This window comes from Alosa sapidissima, chromosome 3, assembly GCF_018492685.1.
Source record: "Alosa sapidissima isolate fAloSap1 chromosome 3, fAloSap1.pri, whole genome shotgun sequence".
Classification (NCBI taxonomy): domain Eukaryota; kingdom Metazoa; phylum Chordata; class Actinopteri; order Clupeiformes; family Clupeidae; genus Alosa; species Alosa sapidissima.
Genome location: NC_055959.1, coordinates 37,252,541 through 37,279,198, shown reverse-complemented (window position 1 = coordinate 37,279,198; position 26,658 = coordinate 37,252,541). Strand labels below are relative to the sequence as shown.

The 26,658-nt window shown below is 44.1% G+C and overlaps 1 protein-coding gene and 1 long non-coding RNA gene across 2 annotated transcripts; one reads left to right on the top strand and one right to left on the bottom strand.

The window, feature by feature from the left end:
* Nucleotides 1-24,544, top strand: slc4a1b (solute carrier family 4 member 1b (Diego blood group)). Its single transcript, XM_042086191.1, has 18 exons — nucleotides 1-63; nucleotides 4,657-4,703; nucleotides 5,696-5,873; nucleotides 7,017-7,152; nucleotides 8,293-8,359; nucleotides 8,486-8,528; nucleotides 11,114-11,298; nucleotides 11,436-11,655; nucleotides 13,763-13,969; nucleotides 14,677-14,825; nucleotides 15,261-15,455; nucleotides 15,912-16,160; nucleotides 16,477-16,566; nucleotides 16,962-17,128; nucleotides 17,629-17,870; nucleotides 20,599-20,768; nucleotides 21,550-21,723; nucleotides 24,321-24,544. The coding sequence occupies exons 3-18, from the start codon at nucleotides 5,720-5,722 to the stop codon at nucleotides 24,399-24,401; spliced, it is 2,529 nt and encodes an 842-aa protein (XP_041942125.1). The 5' UTR covers nucleotides 1-63; nucleotides 4,657-4,703; nucleotides 5,696-5,719; the 3' UTR covers nucleotides 24,402-24,544.
* Nucleotides 5,026-13,367, bottom strand: LOC121705302. The gene is made up of 2 exons (XR_006030756.1): nucleotides 13,332-13,367; nucleotides 5,026-5,298 (listed from the first exon to the last, which is right to left on the bottom strand). It is a non-coding gene; the product is annotated as an uncharacterized LOC121705302 (long non-coding RNA).
* Nucleotides 24,545-26,658: the final 2,114 nt, after the last annotated feature.

Sequence of the window (26,658 nt, the reverse complement as noted above, 5' to 3'; positions counted from 1 at the left end):
AGGGCTCTCTAACCGGTCAGCCTCTCTCTTCCTCACTGCCAAGTTTGCATTGGTCTTCAGCAGGTGAGTACTACCATACCTGTTCTCTCATCAGAAGAGCTTCACTGTCACCTCTCACCTGCTTAGAGCTGTCCCTGACTCCAGGTCAGGTTATGCAGAGGACAGATTTAGTGGTAATACCTCAGCTGCGTCTTTGTTTTAGAGAGTGCAAAGTTTACCTGCCATGCACTTCCATACATCTTAGTCAGCATCTTCTATAGGGTTTCCTGTACTTGCTATTGTATCATTAACATGTTACGCCTGCACACTGTGCCAAGTGATGCTCTGTCAGTTCACTCAGAGCAGAGATTCAGTACAGGTGTCTTTCTCTTATGAACGGAGACATCCTCCATCAGTGTGTGTCTTTAGCTTCTGCAGACTCCGGTTTTTAGAGGTTGCTTTAGCTGTGTGTGTGCGTGTGTGCGTGTGTGTGTGTGTGCGTGCGTGCGTGCGTGCGTGCGTGTAGTGTAGTGTGCGTGTGTGCGTGCGTGTGTGTGCGTGCGCGTGCGTGCGTGCGCGTGTGTGCGTGCGTGTGTGCGTGTGCGTGTGGTGCGTGCGTGCGTGCGCGCGTGTGTGTGTGTGTGTGTGTGCGTGCGTGCGTGCGTGCGTGCGTGTGTGCGTGCGTGTGTGTGCGTGCGCGTGCGTGCGTGCGCGTGTGTGCGTGCGTGTGTGCGTGCGTGCGTGCGCGCGTGTGTGTGTGTTAGGTCTCTGCAGTGGTGGGGCAGATAGTAAAGAGGGGGTGGGGTGGTTGGGATTAGGAGGTGCGGACCAGTGCAGTTATGGATATTAATGGGCGACACATACCGATACATTACTGACAGGAGATAATGTGTCAAAAGCAGAGAGTTCAGTAAGCGATGCTAATGTGGGCTTCTGGAGGATGTGCAGGTTGCACTAGCAATAGCGATGCTAATGTGGGCTTCTGGAGGATGTGCAGGTTGCACTAGCAATAGCGATGCTAATGTGGGCTTTTGGAGGATGTGCAGGTTGCACTAGCAATAGCGATGCTAATGTGGGCTTTTGGAGGATGTGCAGGTTGCACTAGCAATAGCGATGCTAATGTGGGCTTCTGGAGGATGTGCAAGTTGCACTAGCAATAGCGATGCTAATGTGGGCTTCTGAAGGATGTGCAAGTTGCACTAGCAATAGCGATGCTAATGTGGGCTTCTGAAGGATGTGCAAGTTGCACTAGCAATAGCGATGCTAATGTGGGCTTCTGGAGGATGTGCAAGTTGCACTAGCAATAGCGATGCTAGTGTGGGCTTCTGGAGGATGTGCAAGTTGCACTAGCAATAGCGATGCTAGTGTGGGCTTTTGGAGGATGTGCAAGTTGCACTAGCAATAGCGATGCTAGTGTGGGCTTTTGACGGATGTGCAAGTTGCACTAGCAATAGCGATGCTAATGTGGGCTTTTGAAGGATGTGCAAGTTGCACTAGCAATAGCGATGCTAATGTGGGCTTTTGAAGGATGTGCAAGTTGCACTAGCAATAGCGATGCTAATGTGGGCTTTTGACGGATGTGCAAGTTGCACTAGCAATAGCGATGCTAATGTGGGCTTTTGACGGATGTGCAAGTTGCACTAGCAATAGCGATGCTAATGTGGGCTTTTGACGGATGTGCAAGTTGCACTAGCAACTGTACGAGGACTTCATAAATGTTGGTCTTATCTTATCTGATATTGATCACTAGTCTTGGTGAAATATATAAGGATTATATTGTATCTATAACATTGTTATGTAAGGGATAATGTATAGAAATTATACATAAGGGAGAAACAAAACAGCATAGTACTTGGGCACAGGCTATAAGAATTACAGTTCAGTATAAATAAATAAATAAGTTTGGATTATCTCTTCTGGACACTTCACACCTTTAAAATATGAAAGACTACAGACTCAGAGCTGACTGATAGTCCATAATTCTCACACGGACTCCAGTTTGTGTGGGAAAGCTAATGGATATCTGACCCATATGCTATCTGTTTATCTTTTCTATGATTCTATTTGAGCTTCATACAGTATGAGGCATTTGAGGCATCAAAAGGCATTGGAGTTTCACAACTCCCAGAAATCAGACGATGATTTATTGCAGAGGATCCACCATCCCCAGCCCAACTCTTGAAAGCGTGTGATTTAGTCGTGCCAATGATGTAGGATACTTCACTGTCTTAACAACCACTGTGAAATGCACTGCATTAGGGGAACGCTTACAGTTTTCCACAATTGTTAAAACACATTTTTTGAAACCTTCGACCCTTTTCTCCATTCTCTACATTCACAGAATGTCCAACAGTTCTTGCAAAATAAAACACTCGCCTCAAAAGTTTTACTTGTGCTCAGAGCCAAACAGTGTCAGAGTACCAATCCAGTGTATGATTGAAGTGTTCCCTTAATTTTTTGAGCAGTATATTTCAGTTAATTGATATGGTTAGTTAGTTTTATTCAGTTGATTAGCTATCCTTATTTAGTTGATATGGCCTTTTACGATTTGCATTTTGGAACGTAGTTTTTCATGGACAGGCTGTGTGAATGTTTAACTTATAAAAAACAGGCACCCTAAGCTTAGTATGCCACACATTAGAGTTTAACAATCACATAAAAACTAAATATGATTTGAGTTTTGATAAATAAAATAGAATGCAACTCTGTTTTCCCTCGTTGGAGCAGTGGAAGGGTTAACTTGGTGTCTTTGATCTAACCCCCTGACCATTTGTAGCACTCCGGCAGCCAGCGCTGATGTTTTGGAAACAGCTCTGTGTGTTTTAATAGACAACAGCCATATTAAATCATGTATGACAAACAGGCGGTCGGAATAAGTGCTTTGTCAATACTGTCAACACCATCACATTTGGGGTTAAAGCTGCACAACTTTGTGCATCTGATCCACCTCACATAACACACAGTCACATCACAAAAGGGACTACAACTTTGTACATTTGATCCACCTCACATAACACGTACAGTAACTTGTACTGAGTGTTTTTTTCTGGTGTATTATATATTAGATTATGGTCACATGTCTTGTGATGCCAGATGAAAATGATTGATGTCAAAAACTGGACAACAAACAATTGTACAGGCTCATATGGTAGCCTTCAAGGCATGATTTAACATCCAACTTTTTCCTTTTTTCATGATTCTTGCATAAAAACATCTATAAATCCATTATGCTCCCTGACCAACTGACCTCATGACATCAAACCAACTGTGCAACACATAGATAGATAATGTCCCACACATGCCACAAGGCTTGGATTTCAAAAATACATTTTGCATGATTTTTATTTTTATTTTATTTTTTGTTGAATTTTATAAAATCTTTAAATCCATTATGCTCCCTGAGCTTGAGCTAGTCACCAAACCAACTGTGCAACCTAAACACTAATACCCCACACATGCCACAACGCTTGGATTTCACATAAGTCACTTCCATGTTTTTGTTTTTGTTTATCTTTTTAATCAGAATTTAAATCCATTATGTTCACTGACCAATTGACCTGATCATATCAAACCAACTGTGGAACCTAGAAACAAGGCTTGGTTTTCAAAATACCTTTTGCACATTTTTTTTTTTTTTGATTTCTTTATATCAAAAATAAATGTCATGTTTGATGTCATGGATCAGTTGGTCAGGGAGCATAATGGATTTATAGATTTTAAAAAAAAACTAACTAGAAAATAATTAGAAAAGGAAATTAAAGATTTAAGGATTTAAAGATCAGGCTTTGAAGGCGAGAATGATGGAAGTTAGTCTCCAGCCTGTACAGTTGTTTTAATTATGAATGTTAAATGAATGTTAAACAAACTTTACCACGGTGAAATACCAGCTGATATCAGTAAATATCAAAGAATACCATAAAACAAGTTACTGTAAGTAAATGTCCTTTGATAGTGAGGCAGAAGCATATCTATCTTGATATTGGTCTAATTAAGACCTGTTCAGTGTAAATGTATAAAGAAATGCAATGCAGTGCAACTGTTTGTACAAACAAATGAGTGGCCAAGCCAGTGCTGGATAAGTCAAACCAGTCCTCCTCAAACCAGTATTATTAGCCTAGTGTGTGTGTGTGTGTGTGTGTGTGTATGCGTGTGTGTGTGTGTGTGTGTGTGTGTGTGTGTGTGTGTGTGTGTGTGTGTGTGTGTGTGTGTATGCATGTGTGTGTCTGTGTGTGTGTGTGTGTGTCTGTGTGTCTGTGTGTGTGTGTGTATGCATGTGTGTAGCCTATGTTGGGGGAGTTCCTGTTTATTCCTGTTTATCTGATACGGCCCATTACGTCGAGCTTTGGCTATAGCTAAGCCCTCATGGGCACCCAAGTATAGTAAGTATATAAGTATATATACTCTTTTGATCCTGTGAGGGAAATTTGGTCTCTGCATTTATCCCAATCTGTGAAGCCAGGGTTTGCAGGGTTCCTTAGGCCACAGTGCATGTGTGTCTATGCACATGGTGTATAAATATAGGCCACAGACATACCAGTGGGGAACTGTGTGTGTGTGTGTGTGTGTGTGTGTGTGTGTGTGTGTGTGTGTGCGTGTGTGTGTGTGTGTGTGTGTGTGTGTGTGTGTACACGTACACATGTGTATAGCAGGTGTAATAATCATTGTTGTATGTTTCAGCGGCGCTCAACGTCAACACCAACGCTAACACCGGTGGAGCTCGCCAGGTGAGCAGCCAAAAAAAGTCTTAGCCCTCACCTGTGATCTAAATAACAACACATATGCACCTCCACTGATGGACAGGTACGGGAGTTGCAGGTAAAGAAGCTTGAGATGAGAGAGTTACAGGTAAAGGCGTTTTAGGTGAGAGTTACAGGTAAAGGCATTGCAGGTGAGAGAGGTACAGGTATGGTCAGTAATTTTAATCCACAGCATGCACTAGGCAAGGCTACCGTGCATCTAGAGAAAAATGCCGGAGGATGACTTTTGTTGTCTATGATCTGATGACTGTGGAAATTATGGAAACATCTTCCTTGTCTGTTCCATTGGTTGTTTGCATGTAGCGTGGAGTTGCATGGTTTTAAATGTTTTGCCCTGTTCATTAAATTAGCATTAGCTAGCTCGTGCTAATGACACAAAACATGACTCATGGAAAAACAGAAGCATACTAAACAAGCTGACAAACACACACACACACAGAGGGAGAGAGAGAAACACACAAAATATTATATGCATAACAAACAAACAACAACGTGAACTGAGAGACACTTAACATGCCCAGTGATATGCTCAGGTACACACACACACTCTCTCTCTCTCTCTCTTCCACAAACACACAAACACACACATTCCTTCACTTGTGTGTAGCCTGTGGGCAGCAGGCCTCTCTTGCTCCACTGTTTAATGTAAACACGCCTATCCCATTATCACTGACCAGCAGACAGGAAGTACACTCGCTGTCTTCTGCAAGGATGTGTGTACGTGTGTGTGTGTGTGTGTGTGTGTGTGTGTGTGTGTGTGTGTGTGTGTGTGTGTGTGTTACCCAAAACATGTGACACTAGACCTAAATGCTCAACCCCAAATATTACACACCTAGGTAAAACTAAATATGCAATACAAAAGCAACAAAAGCATTATAAATGCATGTGCACGTATGCATGTGTGTCTGTGTGTATGCATGTGCGCGCACATGTGTGTGCGTGTGTGTGTTTCTGGCCAGGCCTACGTGGAGCTGAATGAACTGATGGGTACGCAGGGTCAGGCAGCCTGGCAGGAGACTGCCCGATGGGTGGGCCACGAGGAGAACTACGACCCCGAGGCAGGGCGCTGGGGCCAGTCGCACGTCTCCTACCTCACCTTCAAGAGCCTGGTCCAGCTGCGCCGGACACTCAATACCGGTCAGTGGTTGCAGGTGGCAGCGACGTACTCACTTCTCCAGATATTGAGCTATCAGTATTAGCCTCTGCTGAGCATGTATGCCCCTCCCCTGATTGTGTGTGTGTGCATGTGTGCGTTTTCTGTGTGTGTGTGCATGTGCGTGTTTATGTGTGTGTGCGTGTGTGTGCGTATGCATCTGCATGTTTGTGTGTGTATGTGTATGTGTATGTGTATATGTGTGTGTGTGTGTGTGTGTGTGTGTCTGTGTACGTGAATGTGTATGTGTGTGTGCGTGTGTTTGCGTATTCTTCTGCAAGTTCATGTGCGTGTATGTGTACATGTGTGTGTGCGTGTCTGTGTGTATGTGTACTGACTGAAAGTTCTACTTTTGTAGATTACAGGTCAGGTCATTCACAAATCCAAACATGGTACTATTAGTATGATGATGTTTACTTGCAATCATTCTTAGGAAAATAAATACTAAAAAATAATAAAAAAAATATGTACACCCTCTTGCCTTTGTGTGAGCCCCATTAGGGACAATAGATGAAAACTAGCTATGGTGCTAACTCTAGCATATTTACATAAGTAAGTATAAGTAAGTATATATACTCTTTTCTGATCCCGTGAGGGAAATTTGGTCTCTGCATTTATCCCAATCCTTGAATTAGTGAAACACACTCAGCACACAGTGTACTTATACTGATGTCCATCAATATGCACTGTCCCTATCTAAATAAATAAAAAAAATGTATTATTTAAAAATGTATACTAAAAAAATTCCTGAATTTCCCCTTGGGGATCAATAAAGTATCTATCTATCTATCTATCTATCTATCTATCTATCTATAAACAATTAAAATAAAAATTGTAGTAGCGTGGTGTCTTTACAATTCAAAATTTTGGGGCCACTTAGCAATGTCCTTGTTTTCCATGAAAGCTTGAGTCTGAGTCAGACATTTTCAAGTCAAAATCCTCATTTTGATTTTCTTTCAAAAAAGGACATTTGTAAGTGAGCCTAAACTATTGAATATTAGTCTATCATCATCATCATCATCATCTTCATCCTCCACCTGGCAAACCCGCTCCGTCTTCCTCTTCCTCACATTCATGTTTCCTGTGTGTGTGTGTGTGTGTGTGTGTGTGTGTGTGTGTGTGTGCAGGCGTGGTCCTGCTGGACATGAAGGAGAAAACGCTGGCCAGCATCATGGGGAAGCTGGTGGACGAGATGGCCAACAAGAAGGCCATTGATCCCAGCAACAAAGATGGCGTCTTAAACATTCTCCTTCAGAACCGAAGGTACTCTCATTCGCTGCCGCTGTGCTGAATTGAACATCGTCAGTGCTGAGCTGCTATGTGTCAGCGTCCACTCAGCATTCAGTGGACTTAGTATATAGTCACAACAGAGAAGAATGCATGCTGTTGATGATGGAACCTAGAGGAGCGCAAACTTAGAAGAAGAACCAGGAAACGTGCGCGCACACACACACACACACACACACACACACACACACACACTTTTGTGCGTCTAGATTTTGTCTAGGTTTGCGACAGGAAGAAATGGACAAAGGAGGGGAGGGAAGAGGGAAGAGAGGAGCATGTTGATTGGTCCCTGGGAGAGGGGAGGGAAGAGAGGAGCATGTTGATTGGTCCCTGGGAGAGGGGAGGGAGAGGAGAGCATGTTGATTGGTCCCTGGGAGAGGGGAGGGAAGAGGAGAGCAGGGGAAGGGATGGGATGTATGCTCAGTTGATCTTAGGACCATTACATTAGTACGAACATGGCCATCAGCATTGTTTAGCAAGGAGGGTGGTGGAGGTCTCACACACACAGAAGCATACTCACACACATAGAAACATACTGACACACACAGAAACATACTCACGCACACAGAAACATACTGACACACACAGAAACATACTCACACACGCAGAAACATATTCACACACATAGAAACATACTCACACTAGGCACTCAAATCTCACACACACAGACACACACAGAAACATACTCACACACAAGAAGCAAGCAATTCTGCTGTTGGATGTTGGTGTACAGGTCATGAAGAAATGAAATGGCACAATAAAATATCTGCCAACACATATGATGTGTGCCACTTCCATAGCAGCTTGCAAAATCTGCCTCTTTCCCATGAGTGTTTCCATTGCAGATGAATTCTTTACAGTTTATAGCAGTCTCCTCACGTTCCTCCTTATTTCGGATGCAAAACATGCAAGAGTTAAGGCTACAATTGAAATGGACATCTTAAAATCTGCCTCTGACTGCAGTTCTGACTACAGCTCTGACTTGTTTACAAACGTTATGTTAAACGTTCCTTGTTTACAAACGTTATGTTAAACGTGTTAAACATTCCTTGTTTACAAATGTTATGTTAAACGTTCCTTGTTTACCAACGTTATGTTAAACGTTCCTTTCAGCAGCCCTCCACAGGACACACAGCCTCTAACAGTGGAAAATGAGATGAAGAGTTTCTCAGTCGCTGACAGGGTGAGAGAATCAGCAATCAGCACAGTCCTAAAGACTGTCTGATGCTGCGTAAGCATGATTCATCTTTAAAGACCCATTTCTAATATGGCAAAGACCACAGCATGTTTGATTTGTCTTTCCATACAGAGAGACGCGTCTGAGAACCTGGAGGCATCCATGGTGCTTGTCGGTGAGTCAAAATAAAATAGACATTGTGTGTGTGTGTGTGTGTGTGTGTGTGTGTGTGTGTGTGTGTGTGTGTGGGCGCATGCATGCGTGTGTGTGCGTGTCTCTGTGTGCGTGTGTGTTTTGTGTGCATACGCACGAGTGTGTGTGTGTGTGTGTAATAGTCAGAGGTGGAACAAAGTCACTGTTTGGCAAGTCACAAGTAAGTCTCAAGTCTTAACGCTGAAGTCCAAGTCAAGTCCCAAGTCAAGACAGAGATGTCCTAAGCAAGTCCAAGTCAAGTATTACCAAGGCCAAGTCGAGTCCAAGTCACCTAAACAAGTCACTATCTTATTACTGCATATTAATATGTCATCAATAATGCTTTCTATCATTCTTATCAATATATCATACTTGACATATTGATGTATCAAGTGAAGTGTGCGCACATGAAACTTTCATGTGAGAAGGATTTGCGTATGCACACGAAACTTGCATGTGCTCACACGAAAGTTTCACATGCGCACATGAAAGTTTCACATGCGCACGCGCACATGTATGAGCACAAAAAAACTAAACTTTAGATTTTTTTTGGCTCACGTCCCCTTAGGGGCTCCGTATATAAGCACAAGCCCAAAGACAAACAAAGTAGATAAGTTAGATAAGTGAGCAAAAGCATTTTTGTCTCCTTACATGCATTGTCTTATAGCTTAGTGAATGGATTCTCTCGTTGCATTGTTAGTAAAAGTGAGCCAATGCAGATTAAGAAGACGAGGCGATTTAGGCAGATATATTGACTTGAGACTACAGTATATTGGGGCGATTTAGGCAGATATATTGACTTGAGACTACAGTATATTGGGGCGAAGCACTGCTACTTGGGTGCAGAGATATCACGCAACACATAGCCTACCTTGTCTCACTCGCCACAGCACAGACAATCTCTAGGCTACTCTTTAAAAACAGCCCCTACAAGATGCTTGGCAATTCTGACCTTTTGACGATCGAAACTATCTCAGCAACTGGTCCCTAACAAGTCAAGAACTAGGCCTACAGTGCATTCTCCTCCAAGATGCCTGGAGCCTTGTGCTCAATGTCCCCAAATATGTTGCTGGCTGCACTGCATTCTAAGCCATTCTATGTTACACACCCCATAGCTGTTTTGTCATTCAAAATGTTAGAATGGCTTAGAATGCAGTGCCGCCAGCAACACATGTTATGTAGGCTATGTAGAGTATTGGTCTTCACAACAGAAAGTAAATGCCCCCACCCCTTTTTTACAATATAAAAATGTCTAGTCATTTGTTATACAAATAGGCCTACTATAATAACAGTGCCGCATGGGGATTTGAAGAAAGAGGACCGATGCAGGCTAATTTTTTAGACCATTAGTAATTAAACAAAGTGTTCTATCATCATGGTCATGCGATCATTGAGGGCGAAGAGTGTCCAGCGCTCCACACTCAACTTGTTTACCATTATGAGTGCACCATCCGTGTAGCCTACTTGCAGCGCACTTTGTTGTCAAAATTATCAGTGTGAATGCACTCATGTGAATGAATACACAGTGCTAGTGACGACCTAGTGACCATCCAAAGGATTTACATCTTATTATTGTGTATAAAAAATATTACATTAAAAAGGAAAAATATGCTTTTGATTTTTGAATATTTTTAAAAACAGTATAGTTCTCTACTTCAACTCAATTAGCATTTTGACTTTGCAACTTTCACTTGTATTGGAGTAATATTTGACAAGGTATATCTGACTTTCACTTAAGTAAAGGAATTGTGTAGGCTACTTTGTTCACCACTGCTATTGGTTTTACCAAGAATATTTGGCAGTATTTTTAGACTACAAAAATACACACCTTTAAAGTATTTTGGTAGAAAATGCAAAGGCATCCTCCTTCTAACCTCTGTGCATGAGACCTTCTCAGCAGCAAGCACATGCTCCAGTACAGAATATACGGCCCCCACTGACTGCAATGAGCGATAGAAAACCGCAAATGAAAGCTTGATATTTAGGTTGCAAAACACAACGCTGATATGGGTGTAAGCTTGAAATGCCATGAGTCATTGATGATGATTTATTGATCGTTTCGGTTAGCTCCGTGGAGCAAATTAAATTGTTTAGGCTATATTGAACCCATCGAACCACATCAAAGGGATCAGAGGATCCATCACAATATCACATGATCCAAGTCAGACGACAAATGGTAGCATGTTCAGTGATGTTCATCCCTTCTCACAATAGATAAGAGACCTGCATTCCATGCAAAATAACGTTGCAATGCAGGTGTAACGTTAACGATGAACTTGAGGCTGCTGAAGTTGGTATGGGCAGAAAATAGTTGTTTTTATACAATTTTACCCATGCCACAAGTCAAGTCATTACAAGTCAAAGGGGCAAAGTCAGAGTCGAGTCTCGAGTCAATAGCATGGAAGTCCAAGTTGAGTTACTAATACTAAGTCATTTCTAATTTTGTCAAGTCGAGTCTGAAGTCATGAAAATCGTGACTCGAGTCTGACTCGAGTCCAAGTCATATGACTCGAGTCCACACCTCTGGTAATAGTGTGTTTCCATACAGTATTTGTGTGTGTGAACCAGGTGCCCTGGACTTCCTGGACCGGCCCGTGGTGGCGTTTGTGCGTCTGAAGGAGGCGGAGGTTCTGGAGGCTGCTCTGGAGGCCCCAGTGCCGGTCCGCTTCCTGTTTGTGCTCATTGGACCCACCAAGAGTGACATAGACTACCACGAGACAGGACGCGCCATGGCAGCACTTATGGCCGACAGGGTGAGAAAAATAGACATGCACTCACACACACATACACACCAGACTGAATGCCCCCACACAGGTGTTTAACCAGGCTGAATGCCCCCCCCCCCCCCCACACAGGTGTTTAACCAGGCTGAATGCCCCCCCCCACACAGGTGTTTAACCAGGTGGTGCTGCAGGTGCAGAGTGAGTGTGAGCTGACGGACGCCGTGGCCGACTTCATGGACTGCAGCGTGGTGATCCCGCCCACAGAGATCCAGAGCGAGGCCATGCTCCACTCTCTGATTGGCTTCCAGAGGAAGCTCCTGCAGGACAGGCTCCGCCTCTCCGACCCACAGACACGCCTCGAACGGAGGCGCTCAAGTGTAAGGAAAGGTGAGGGTTAACATTAACACACACACACACACACACACACACACACACACACACAGTTACATACACACACACACACACACACACACACACACACACACACACAGTTTCACACGTACACACACACACACACACACACACACACACACACACACACACACTCACACACACACACACACACACACACACACACACACAGTTTCACACGTACACGTACACACACACACACACACACTCACACACACTCACACACACACACACACACACACAGTTTCACACACACACACACTCACACTCACACACACACACACACACACACACACACTCACACACACACACAGTTTCACACGCACACACACACACACACACACACACACACACACTCACACACACACACACACACACACACACACACACACAGTTTCACACGTACACGTACACACACACACACACACACACTCACACACACTCACACACACACACACACACACACAGTTTCACACACACACACAGTTTCACACACACACACACACTCACACTCACACACACACACACACACACACACACAGTTTCACACACACACACACACACACACACACACACACTCACACAGTTTGACACGTACACACACACACACACACACACACACACACACACACAGTTTCACACGCATACACACACACACACACACACACACACACAGTTTCACACGCACACACACACACACACACACACACTCACACAGTTTGACACGTACACACACACACACACACACACACACACACACACAGTTTCACACGCACACACACACACACACACACACACACACACACACACACACACACAGTTTCACACGCACACACACACACACACACACACACACACACACACGCACACACACAGTTTCACACGTACACACACACACACACACACACACACACAGTTTCACACGTACACACACACACACACACACACCAATACACAGTTTCACACATACACACACATACACAGTTTCACATGTACACACACACACAGTTTCACACGTACACACACACACACACAGTTTCACACGTACACACACACACAGTTTCACACGTATACACACACATACAGTTTCACACGTACACGTACACAGTTATACGCACACACACACACACACACACACACAGTTTCACACATACACACACACACAGTTTCACACGTACACGTACACAGTTACACGCACACACGCACACACACACACACAAATACACAGTTTCACACACACACACACACAGTTTCACACACACACACACACACACACACACACAGTTTCACATGTATACACACACACACACACACACACAGTTACATACACACACACACACGCACACACACACACACAGGGTCATTAGCTGGTGTCTTACATAGGAAGGTGCTGTCCAATCTCTTGTCAGGCAGATGACACACACCAACCCCCATGACACCACGGCTCCCCCTGGTGTTGGGTTTAATTAGGACCTAATTTAGGCCAGTACCCCACAGTGCTTCTCTAATCACGGCATCACCCAGCCCTACTTAAGACTGCCACTGTGCACACACACACACACACACACACACAGCAGTACTTAAGGCTGCCACTGTGCACACACACACACACAGCAGTACTTAAGGCTGCCACTGCGCACACACACACACACACCACACACACACACACACACACACACACACACACAGCACCAGCAGTACTTAAGACTGCCACTGTGCACACACATACACACACACACACACACACACCTGCAGCAGGTGTGTGTGTGTGTGTGTGTGTGTGTATCCCTGCTCCCCTGCAGGGCTAGGGTTATTCACGCACACAGCTGTTCTGCTGACATATGGCTGGCAGTTATGTTATTCATGCATGCATTGCAGCTGTTCATATACTATTCCAGTTAACTTTGAAGAGGAACAGCCTGTGCTGCTAACACTAAGGCAATCCTATAGAGCTGTCAGTGTACAGTCCACTAAACGTGATATACTGATGTGGATTGATATATTAATGTGCTTTTTACGAGTTTTATTTTTCTCTGTTTGTGTGTGTGTGTGTGTGTGTGTATGTGTGTGTGTGTGTTTGTAGTGTCCATCGCGTCCTCCGTGCCACCCCCCGAGGACCCGTTGGTGCGTACGGGCGTTCCGTTTGGAGGTATGATGCGGGACATCAGGAGACGTTACCAGCACTACAGAAGTGACATCACAGACGCGATGAACGCACAGGTCCTGGCCGCAGTGATCTTCATCTACTTCGCCGCACTGTCGCCTGCCATCACCTTCGGAGGACTGCTTGGTGAGCATTTGTTTGTTTGTTTGTACAGTTGTTTGTTTGTACTCTTCCCATTGGAGTCAGCTGATCCAATAGTACTTACAGGATTGGGCCTGTTGGAGAGTCTCAGGGCCAGTCAGAGCAGTCCAATGGCGCACAGTTCAGTTATAAGCACGCACACAAATCCATTCAAACAGACATCATGAAGCCAAGCTTTCATTCCCTTGACTTTATAACGAGAACTATGAGAGGTGTTCTTTATAATGAGAACTATGAGAGATATTTTTTATAATGAGAACTATGAGAGGATTTTTTTTATAATGAGAACTATGAGAGGTATTTTTTATAATGAAAACTATGAGAGGTATTTTTTATAATGAAAACTATTTTTATAATGAGAACTAGGAGAGGTATTTTTTATAATGAAAACTATGAGAGGTATTTTTTATAATGAAAACTATGAGAGGTATTTTTTATATGAGAACTATGAGAGGTATTCTTTATAATGAGGTATAAAAGGTATTTTTTGCTTTGTCTCATTGTGACCTATACAGGTTCAGGCTCCCCCTGTCCAGGAAGGCCTGTATCAAATGATGTAGAGGAGATAGCTTGTCTCCCTAGAATGTAATAATGTAAATGTCCGTTTTTGACTGGAAGATGACTTAGTGACTGATGCCTAATTGCTCCAATGGTGTTGCGACTGTCCCGTGTGGCCCCTCCTCTGCTTGCAGCTGATAAGGTGGAGAACATGATGGGCGTGCCAGAGCTGCTGATCTCCACCTCGGTGCAGGGCATCATCTTCTGCCTGGTGGCCGCGCAGCCCGTCCTCGTCATCGGCTTCTCTGGACCGCTGCTCGTGTTTGAGGAGGCCTTCTTCGCTGTGAGATTTACACACTCTCTCTCACACTGTCACACACACACACACACAGTGACCTCTCTCTCACACACACTGACCTCTCTTTCACATACACTAACCTGTCTCCCTCTCTCACACACACACTCTCTCACACTCTCTGACACCTCTCTCTCTCACACACACACTCTCTTACACATATTAACATCTCTCTCTAACACACTCTCACACACACTAGCCACTCTCACCCACACACATTAACATCTCTCCCTCACACACACACACTCTCACACACATTAAACTCTCTTACACTCTCTGTCCCACTGCTCCAGTTTGAGGAGGCGTTCTATGCTTTGAGCTTTACACACTTCTCTCACCATCACCACCACCGTCATCATCATCATCATCACCATCATCACCATCACCATAGTCACTATCTCTCCTCCCTGATTTCTTCCTCAGTTTTGCAAGTCCCAAGAAATTGAGTACATCGTGGGCCGGGTGTGGGTTGGCGTCTGGTTGGTGGTCATCGTCGTGGTGATAGTTGCCGCGGAGGGCAGTTTCCTGGTCAGGTTCATCTCCCGCTTCACTCAGGAGATCTTCTCCATCCTCATCTCCCTCATCTTCATCTACGAGACCTTCGCCAAGCTGGGCCGGGTAACGTCACACTCCGTCCTCACCACGTTCTCACCACGTTCTCATCACATCCTCACCACGTTCTCACCACGTTCTCACCACGTTCTCATCACGTTCTAGCTCCTTCATCTACCCCTCTGCCACTCCACCACCTGCTCCTCTTCATCCACACGTTCTATCTCCATCACTCTAACTGTGTCTATACTTCTGAAATGGATAGTTCCGGTCCTTGATTATGATTGGTTGAATCACGTTCGATGCCGTTGTAAAATCAAGCACAAACATTATGAAACATACACCTTAGAACAGCTAGCGTGTCGTGCCTAAAAACGCCCCTTTAGCTGTTGTAAAATCAGTGTAACCTCCGGCCTCTCGGGGCTTATTGCTTAAATCTACCCCTCTCTCACTCTGCCAACTGCTTCTCTTTATTTCATCCATGGGTAAGTGGTATGCCTCCTCCCCTCCTCCCCTCCACAGATCTTCAAGGCCCACCCTCTCATCCTGAACTACGACCGCCTGAATGACACCATAGAGGACCCTTGGTACCCGACAGTGGTCCGCGAGCAAATCCGTGACAACGCCACGGGCAACATCACCATGGTGACCAAGACCATGATGCGGGCGTACCCCAACACCGCCCTGCTCTCCATGTGCCTGATGTTCGGCTGTTTCTCCATCGCCTACTACCTGCGCATCTTCAAAAACGGCACCTTCTTTCCAGGAAAGGTCAGTGTGATGGCGGCGGTCCCAGGAAACAGACTTGGAACATATCAGGGCCTGACGTAGTGCAGGGTATACAGCATCAGCGCTCCATGCCAGGGCCTCGGTTATTCATCTGAGATGTGAGAAAGCTGAAGTCTGAGGTGTTTACGTGTCCCAGAGTTTAGGTGTCTGACCAAAGTCTTTTAAAAGTCCACTGCAGTTTCAAACCAAAAAAATGTGAAAATATTCTTACAGAGATAGAGACAAACATACAAAGATGATAGCCTGATGACTTACTTCACTCTTCTCTTCTTCCTCATCCTCCTCTTCCTCCGCTCAGCTGCGTCGTCTGATGGGAGACTTCGGAGTGCCCATTGCTATCTTCCTCATGATCGTGGTGGACATCAACATCGAGGACACCTACACTCAGGTGAGCGCTGGGATCTCTCGGAACACCTGTGAGCGGCTCGTGCAGTCCTTTTACTCCATTTCATTCCAAACCCCTTTACATCCCACAGCTTTCCGTATCATCACACATACAGATGTTTATGATATTTACATTAGCACATATATCTTCAAGATTGCCAAGCCAGGTTTGATTTCAAACTGAAAATCTTGCAGTCTGTTTCAGGTGATGTTTTTTTCAAGTGTATGTTTTCCAAAACATATTAATTAGAGAGTGCAGAAATGTACAAAACTCGTTGAGTGCAGATTAGTACAAAACTCGTTGAGTGCAGAAATGTACAAAACTCGTTGCAAATGTCTGAATGCTTTACTTTTTACTTTACTTTACTGATGATCCACTGTGTCTTTCCTGGTGGCTAGAAACTGGTGGTGCCCAAGGGCCTACAGGTGTCCAACCCGCAGATGAGGGGCTGGCTGATCAACCCCTTCGGAGAGCACAAGACCTTCCCCGTGTGGATGATGTTCGCCTGCGTGGTCCCCGCCCTCCTGGTCTTCATCCTCATCTTCCTCGAGTCCCAGATCACTACGTGAGTAGGCACTACTGGTCTGCCCTGACCACCCAAGTGCTCCTAATTTACTATTTTGTTTACTTTTTTTCATTTTAGCCAAAGCGACACATTATCACAAGGGCTAGTTTCCCCTTAGCAACTCAGGGTTAAGTACCTTGCTCAGGTGCACAGTGGTAGCAGTCAGGAATCGAACCCATAACTTTTCTGGCTAACGTTACTACATGCTAGCCATGTTAGCTTGCACCACCACTTTACACCATCCAACCATGTAAATACTACTGGTCTTTAGTATGCACTCTGGTGCGATATGATGCAATCCTTGATGAGATTGTTGTCTTGTCTCATAACACCACAAGGCACACTCACCTCATGTCACCTCATATTAATATCAGTTTGAAATATTTGTCATAGAATTGCTGCTAAAACATTGCTAAAATACAGTATGTGATTCTCAAAACACATGATCCTTCTTGTCCCTCTGTCTGTTCCTCTGTCTTTTCTTCACCTGGACGGTCCAGTTTGATCATTAGCAAGCCCGAGAGGAAGATGGTCAAGGGCTCAGGGTTCCACTTCGACCTGCTGCTCCTGGTCAGTATGGGGGGTCTCAGTGCCATTTTCGGGGTCCCCTGGCTGAGTGCGGCCACTGTGCGCTCGGTCACCCATGCCAACGCCCTCACCGTCACCAGCAAGGGCCCCAAGCCCGTCATAGAGAAGGTTCTGGAACAAAGGATAAGCGGAGTGTTGGTGGCGTTACTGGTTGGTGAGTTTTTCTGTAGATGCACACTTTACCACAATTAAGCACCAACACTGGGAGTGTGTTAAAGGGACACCAGGCAAGCCTGATGCTTTTTCTCTACGAAACTCCCCCTCGCTCGGTCTGAAGCTCTTTTCCTTTTCTTTACGTCTTCCGTCAAGGGTTTTTGCTGCTTCTTCGCCGGCTCTGCCATTATACACACGTTTGCAACAATCTCTAGCGTTTCTTTAGCCTGCCTGCTTCGGTCGGCGGGTAGGATACACTGAACTTGCAAGCGGGATATTCTTCCTACAGTTATCCCAGTTAACAGTTAACCTGTAACCTGGGGGGGAGGGGGGGGGGGACTTTACACATATTATTTTTTATTCAACAACCTGGCTAGAAGTGCAATCCCAGACAAAGTTTAAGTCGTGTTAATTCCACTGTTCCCATCGATATTCAGGCTGTCTTCCTCAGTCATCTCCATGGTCAATCTGAAACAACACAAAATAAACATCAGCCATTTATTCCTTTTTGAAAATAGGCTAAGTCACAATTACACTCGTTTTTTATCATCAGTGATCCTGTTAGTGTTATCACTGTTTTCCCAAAATAGTTATTGTGATGGCTGTTTTGCTCAAGCTAAGCTAGTATATTGCTGGAAATAATAGCATATAACCTTACAGTAAAGTTATCAATCGCTTGTTGTCAATTGTTGTCTCTGAATAAACCAACAGAGATAAAAAAAAGGAGATAGCCTACCTTGAAAAGTTGGGCTGCGTCCTAGTCCAACCGCAGGCTGACAAATCATGTCAAAAGATTGATAGTGAGCAAACCAAAGATCCTTGATTAACGTTACTGCTTGGACTTCTGCATGCGTGGCAAAAATATGGGGTTGTCTGTTACTGCACTGTTAGATCTGACAACAACAATTGACTACTTTTACCACTGCTAGGTAATAATAAAAATAATGAAATGAGCATATGATCAATATTGAGCCAACTATATCTTCTTTTCCAGCCTTACTGTAGAAATGAAGTGGCCATGGGAACATAGTGCACCCCCATGGTTTCTAAATTTGTGCCATTCCAAAATACCTTTTTTTTCCTTTAGCAGCCAGTTGATAATGAAGTAGGGAAAGGACAGTCAATTTAGCAGAATCAGCACCTTAATTAATATCATTACCACCTGGGTCTGCTGTGAAAAAATGGTCCTTCAGCTCATATCTGTATCACAGGTTTGGGCCAAATCAGTGTTTTGTATTTTAAACGCATCTCCTGACTTCCAGTTGAGTTGCGGAAATCGGACCTGGGACAAATCTGTAAACCGGTGATAAAACAGCATTGCTAGCAGAGCTGAAACCTCTATCAGGAGCAGATCTGGCCCACAGTCAGATACCGTATGTCCGCTACAGGCGGATCTAAAGGCTTTTATGCGGATCCGGCCCAAAGGAAATTTCTATCTGGGAAGTCATCAGTATGTGTTAGCCTGCCACTAAAAACAGTCTTACCCATTCCCGAGGCAAATTCCAGACAATCGATGTAAATGTCTGTGTTGATAGAATAGTGTTAGAAATACAACTACCCTCACATCGCATTGCAATAGTTATACTTTGTTCCCTGAAGTTGGTAGTAGGCATTTAAGCAACGCAGCGGCGGACTGATATTACCAAGGCTACTACTAGGTATCCCCATTGGAGTGCGCTTTACTGTTTACTTTTCGGCGCAGTACTACTAACCGGAGCAAGTATAATTCCGCCGCTGCTAAGAAACTAGTCCCTCAAAAAGTAATGCAATCGTTAAAATGCAAGGATAGAAATAAAACTTAGAAATAGTTCTAGTTTGAAATAAAACTATCAACACAGACATTTATATCGATTGTCTGGCGTTATAATTTATTTGCCTCGGGTGTACTGTGGAGTGGGTAAGACTGTTTTTAGTGGCAGGCTAACACATACAGTACTGATGACTTGCGCTAGCTTAGCCCCTGCGAACTCTGCAACTAGAAGGACTGGAGGATATGTGTTGAAAACAGTCTCCACTGATAAATATCACGCTTGCTAACTTGGAAATGAGGTCCTATGTCCAAAATCCTGAACCACCCCTTTAAGGATGTGTGCATGAAACCAAGTGGCATTGACATTCACCCTTAAGGATATGTGCATGAAACCAAGTGGCATTGACATTCACCCTAAAGGGGCTTTCAGATAGGAAGCGGTATGCGCTGCATTCAGTGCAAAATAGTAGTTGCCACTGCGCTGCAAAGTTCAGCATTGTTGACCTTTGACCATGGTGTGTGCGAGGGCTAACTGAGCAGCAAGCTGCTGTTTTACACTTTGCTTAGCACAGTGGCGAACCGTTCTTGCGCCAAACCATTAAAAATATTGGTTTTCAGAGCGAAACTGTGCCATTATGGGCCTACTGGTTAGCGCATCGGACTTGTAGCCGGAGGGTTGCCAGTTCGAACCCCGACCAGTAGGCACGGCTGAAGTGGCCTTGAGCAAGGCACCTAACCCCTCACTGCTCCCCGAGCGCCGCTGTTGTTGCAGGCAGCTCACTGCGCCGGGATTAGTGTGTGCTTCACCTCACTGTGTGTTCACTGTGTGCTGAGTGTGTTTCACTAATTCACAGATTGGGATAAATGCAGAGACCAAATTTCCCTCACGGGAAAAGAGTATATATACTTATGCTTACTTATACCATTGTCGTGTCCTATTTATAAGGCTCCTTACTCTCCCGCCTCTCCGTCCACTCAGGCCTGTCCATCCTCATGGAGCCCATCCTGAAGACCATCCCGATGACCGCTCTCTTCGGAATCTTCCTCTACATGGGCATCACCTCGCTGAGCGGGATCCAGCTCTGGGATCGGATACTGCTCCTGCTGGTGCCCAAGAAATACCACCCCAACGAGCCGTACGCCACCTTGGTGAGCGCAATCATTTGTTTGTTTGTTTGCTGTTTGTTTCCTGTTCCTGCAAAATCACACAATATAGGTTATTGTGAAAATTACCTGACTCTAAATGACAGGAATCTAAGGCGGAGTCCATTTTGGCATATGTTCCTACCTAGGACCCTAGCACTGACATGACGCACTATATGTGCAGTGCAGGCGTTCCAAACAGTGGTGCTCATCCCTGTGTTTGGGGCTTGTCTGCTCTACATACATAACGTCACTGCATCTGAGCTCCAAGTCCATCTGATATTAAAAGGGCACACTTATGGGAGACCCCCCTGTAGACTATTCAGATTATAGACAAACTGTTGGTTGACCTCTGTTAACTGCAGGTGGTGGTTAAGGTTAGTCAGGTGTTGGGTTTGGTATGGGTGATGTTCATTGAACTATTAGAAAGACTGATCTTCAGATTCAGTTAATCATGAGTATCACTGATGTTCAGTCAGGTATGCAAAGCAGGGGTAGGCCAGAAGCAGAACGTGACGCATTAGGGCTGCTCAGGGCGGATGATGAAGATCCTGTTTCCTCTTTAAGTTTCTCACTTTCTTGGAAGTCATGCAGAGTAAGTGGCCCCCCATCAGGATTAAGTGCTTGGCGTACAGTAACAACACCAACGCACCAACGCCTGTTTCCTATTTAGGTTTCACGTGTCTGGTCATGACTCATGTCGCTTCTTTCTGACGTTTCACACGGCAGGTTAAGATCAATGAGGACTCTTCCTCCTCTCTTCTTGTCCTCTCTCCTTTCCCCACAGGTGAAGACGAACAGAATGAACCTGTTCACCATCATCCAGCTCGTGTGCCTGGCCGTTCTGTGGATCATCAAGTCCAGTCCTATCTCGTTGGCTCTACCTTTTATCCTCATCATGACCATTCCCCTGCGCATGTTCATGACCGGCAGACTCTTCACTGAGCTCGAGATGAAATGCGTAAGTCACCACGATCCTGCAGAGAAAGTTTAAGCCAGGGGTGTCAAACATTAACCTGACCCTCGCCAGATGAATTTCATTCCGCTATAGCTCCGCCTAGCTTCACTCACATCCATCTGGGACCTCTTCCATTGAGAGTGATTTCTGCAACCGACTTTAAGGTTCAGCCAATCAGGACGCAGGAGGGGAGTTTCATAGATGTGACATAGCGTAGAAGCGACTGTGACACTGTTATCAGCGTCACGGGTTGGCTTCGATGTGAGTGGTTGAAGTAGCACGTCAATAGATGACGGACAAGTGGCTTATTCAATCATATGCAAGCATTTTTTGATTAGGCCCAGCCTTCTGAAGCAACACTTCAATGGATCGGTTCCAGATGGATGAGTGGAGCTAGGCAGAGCGAAATTCATCTGGCTAGGGTCAGGTTAGTCAAACATAAGGCCCGGGGCCAGATCAGGCCCGCCAGCAGGTTTCATACTCAGTAGGAAGGGCAAATTTGAAAAAAAAGATAGTCTTCAACAATGTGTAAAAAGCAATATCTCTATGATACCTTGATTAAACCTAGCACTACAAACCATCCTCAGGAAGGAAGAGGCTGAAAGAACTGATGGAAGTAGGTTATTTCAAGAGAGAAATAGCGTTAGTAGCACATGATTTGTACTTGTTTGCTTATAAGTGGATATGGTAAAGGAGTATATCAAACAACACTCATACCCATGCAGAAAAATTATAAAAAATTTAAATTATATATAAATAAATAATACAATTATATTATATATAAATAAATAAAAAAATATAATTAAATGATAATGACCATGACAATGACGGCCCTCACAAGGTCTCATTCCAACAAATCTGGCCCACTACCTAATATGAGTTTGACACCCCTGGTTTAAGCAGAGGGTTGAAGCAATCAAGGATCTTTGGTTTGAGCTTACACCAAAGTCCTTTTAGGCAAGTCCCTCCACTTTGTGGCCATACCTATGGCATCTATTTCGGGCAGACCTGCGCATGCACAGAACTTCATGACACCAAGATCACAACACATGATTGGCACCATGTATTCCCATGTCGACTTTTTTTGCGCTAACAGAGTAAGCAAAAATCCTCCTCGCCAACACAGCATGCCGTTTTTAAGTCACAGATAATTCAGTTATTCCTGATTAGAGCCACTGGCCTGTAATTCAAATTAATATTGTTTTTTTCTGGGCTCAATGAAGTGTACTGAGATGTATGCTGCTTTATAAAGATAAAACTGAATTTAACTGAATTGACTTGAATAGTTTTCACTGATTATCTGGTCTGTATTTTCTACTCTCAATCATCTCCCGAGAGTAGTAATGTGCAATGTTGGTCCTTGTCTGGTTGTAATTTGTGATGTTGGTCCTTGTCTATAATAGTTAGGTTACACTTTGCTTGATGGTATCGACATAAGAGTGACATGACACTGTCATGAAAGTGTCATGAACGTGTCATAAACAAGTCATAAACGTTTATGACATAACGCTTCTGTCATTAAGTGTCATTCGGTTTTTGTCATAACAAGTTAGGGTTTGGATTAGGGTTAGGGTTAGGATTAGGGTTAGGGTTAGAGGGTTAGTTCATGTGTCATGACAGTGTCATGTCACTCTTATGTCGTTACTGTCAAGTAAAGTAGTTTACCAGTAGTAAACCAATAGTTGTAATTTGCAATTTAGGGGGCAGCCGTGGCCTACTGGTTAGCGTTTTGGACTTGTAACCGGAGGGCTGCCGGTTCGAACCCCGACCAGTAGGCATGGCTGAAGTGCACTTGAGGCACCTAACCCCTCACTGCTCCCCGAGTGCCGCTGTTGTTGCAGGCAGCTCACTGCGTCGGGATTAGTGTGTGCTTCACCTCACTGTGTGTTCACTGTGTGCTGAGTGTGTTTCACTAATTCATGGATTGGGATAAATGCAGAGACCAAATTTCCCTCACGGGATCAAAAGAGTATATATACTTATACTTATGTCGGTCCTGGTCTATATAATAGTTGTAATGTGCGATGTTGGTCCTGGTCTATATAATAGTTGTAATGTGCGATGTTGGTCCTGGTCTATATAATAGTTGTAATGTGCGATGTTGGTCCTGGTCTATAATAGTTGTAATGTGTTATGTTGGTCCTTGTATATTGAGAATGAGGAGATGTCACATCGCCCCGCCCGGGTCGTCAAGTCAACTTCTTAATTTCCTCTTAATTTCTCAGTTTAACTGCCATGATAACTTCTCAAGCCGTCTTTTCTGCTCTGTGTCACTGTCTTTGTGACGCTGTCGCCCATGGCAACCGATAGTGTGGGATACCAACATGACTGATGGGCTCAGAAACATGCTCAGAAACCTCCCAGATCGTCACATGACAGCAAGCTACCATGACGTATCTCCTCATTCTCAATACTAGTAATGTGCGATGTTGGTCCTTGTCTATACTAGTTGTAATGTGCGATGTCAATCCTTGTCTATAATAGTTATAATGTCGGTCCATGTCTATAATAGTTGTAATGTGCAATGTCGATCCTTGTCTATAATAGTTATAATGTCGGTCCTTGTCTATAATTGTAATTTGTGGTGCTTGTCTTTGCAGCTGGACGCAGACGATGCCAAGGTGGTGCTGGAGGAGGAGCTTGGAGTGGACGTGTATGCAGAGTCCCAGATGCCCCTGTAGATACCCCTAACTTCCTCTCAGTCCCACATGCCCCTGTAGATACCCTCTAATCTGCTCCCTCAATCCCAGATGCCCTGATAGATACCACCTAACCTGCTCCCTCAGTCCTAGATGCCCCTGTAGATACCCTCTAACCTGCTCCCTCAATCCCAGATGCCCTGATATATACCACCTAACCTCCTCCCTCAGTCCCAGATGCCCCTGATACCCTCTAACTTGCTCCCTCTATCCTAGATGCCCTGATAGATACCCTCTAACTTACTCCCTCAATCCCAGATGCCCTGATAGATACCACCTAACCTCCTCCCTCAATCCCAGATGCCCTGATAGATGAGATACCCCCTACACATCCTATCAGTCCCAAATGCCCTCATAGATTCCCCTTAACCCTTCTTTCTCAATCCCAAATGCCCCAACAGATACCCCCTACCCCTCCTCTCCCTGTATGGGAGATTTTATAACATCTATCAAAACAACACCAACAACAAAAACAAAAATGGATAGCGTGGTGTCATGCACTTACGATCTAAAGAAACAAAGCCAAAATTGGGCGGCCATATTGACAAAATTTGAGCCGGAGTCTGTGCAGCAAGAGCTTTTGCACGTGTACCAGCCAGACACACACTTTCCTATTGTTGTTGTGGTGCCTTCACTTGTGACTGGAGGGCAAGCTGTCCATGTGTTTTAGTCATTGGTGTAGACAGAGTCCCATCTAGCCCACTAGCCCTCTGCAGAGCTGATCCACCCCAGCTATTCACAGACCAACAGTAGGCTACGCATGACACCAGAACAGTCTTATGTCAATTCCAAGCACCTTGCTGATGTGCAACCATGTCTCTCTAAGACTTTGAAAGGAACATATTTATGTTATATATATATATTTTTTAAATTAATATAGCTGGAATACTCTGCTCTGCACATTTTCAATGAGCTTTCAGTGTTTTGTTGTTTGAAACATGCATTCATTTCTAGTGAGAGGTTGTTCATTTCTGAACAACTTCCTGTATTTCTTCTGAATGGATTGGTACTGTATGTGGAATCCAAGACCTCAATTAAATCTTTGGTTATCCATGGACAGATCTGCTTAAAATGGAAACATTTAAGTGCTCTTCTTAGTATACAGATCGTGCCTTGGAACAACCTGCCAATACAGTAATCTTTTACATTGTTTTATATCTTTTACTGATTTACCTAACCATTAACGTATTGATCATCTTTTTACTTCCTATTTCATTTGGCATATATAAATCATATTCTGTCTTTTTTTCTTGATTTACTCTTGTGGCCTTTTAATCTTGTATTCTTTTGTTTTCAAGTACAATGTCATTGTACAATGTCATTGTACAATGCATATTATACGTGCATATCAAATTGTCAGTGCACTTTCAGTGGCATATTTTCCATTAAAGGTACATCTGTGTGTGGTTTATATGTTATAAGTCTTATTTGTTGATTGGTTGATTGATCGCTTAAAGAGATTTGTATTTAAAATACCACGGGCCTTAAAATAAATCTTTCACCTCTGTTTTGACATTGTTTGTGGCCTTTTTGTACACCCTACAGATCACAGATCGTTTCATGATGCTCGGGACACACCTCGTTTTCACGATATGGGCTCCATGGTTAAGTCAATGCTAGGACACAGTTACATTTAACCAAACATGTATTGCTCCACTATATATGCTACAGTTGGCTATATCTGATTAGGCCTGTGATTTTGTTATTCACAGAGCCTACACAGAGTACTCATGACTACACAGAGTACTCATGACTTTACTCAAGTACATTTGAGAGGCAAATATTATACTCTTTACTCCACTACATTTCTATCCATAACCGTGAGTACCCGTTACTTCTTCTAAAAAAAAAGAAAAATCTCGGAAACCCTCAATTTGTTGTTTCCCTCTCAAACGTGATTGGATTGTGCAGGCGCCACTGATTGGGACAGCCTATCAGCAATCACCTTCAGCTTTCCGCCAAAGTCAACTCCATGGTTAGATTTAGATAAGAGACGAAACCATGGACGAAACAATGGATGAAGACGCAGCAGGTCCATCCCGGGAATGTGCCAACCTGTGGCCCCACCTCGCCAGACTATTTCAATTTTCTGAACAAGTTAATGATAGTTTTCGCTGTCTGTGTTTCAATTACAACATAGTATTTTGTATTTGAAATACGTATTTTAAATACATGTATTAGAAATACTGCCCATCCCTGGCAACATGGTAAAAAGATGAAAATGACTTGATTTTACTTT

What these genes read in the sequence shown, in the direction of transcription:
- slc4a1b (XM_042086191.1), top strand. Translation starts at nt 5,720, where the DNA reads ATGGGTACGCAGGGTCAGGCAGCCTGGCAGGAGACTGCCCGATGGGTG. An exon ending in CACCTTCGGAGGACTGCTTG is followed by an intron (nt 13,970 to 14,676) that starts GTGAGCATTTGT and finishes CTCTGCTTGCAG; the next exon opens with CTGATAAGGTGGAGAACATG. An exon ending in CCTTCGCCAAGCTGGGCCGG is followed by an intron (nt 15,456 to 15,911) that starts GTAACGTCACAC and finishes TCCCCTCCACAG; the next exon opens with ATCTTCAAGGCCCACCCTCT.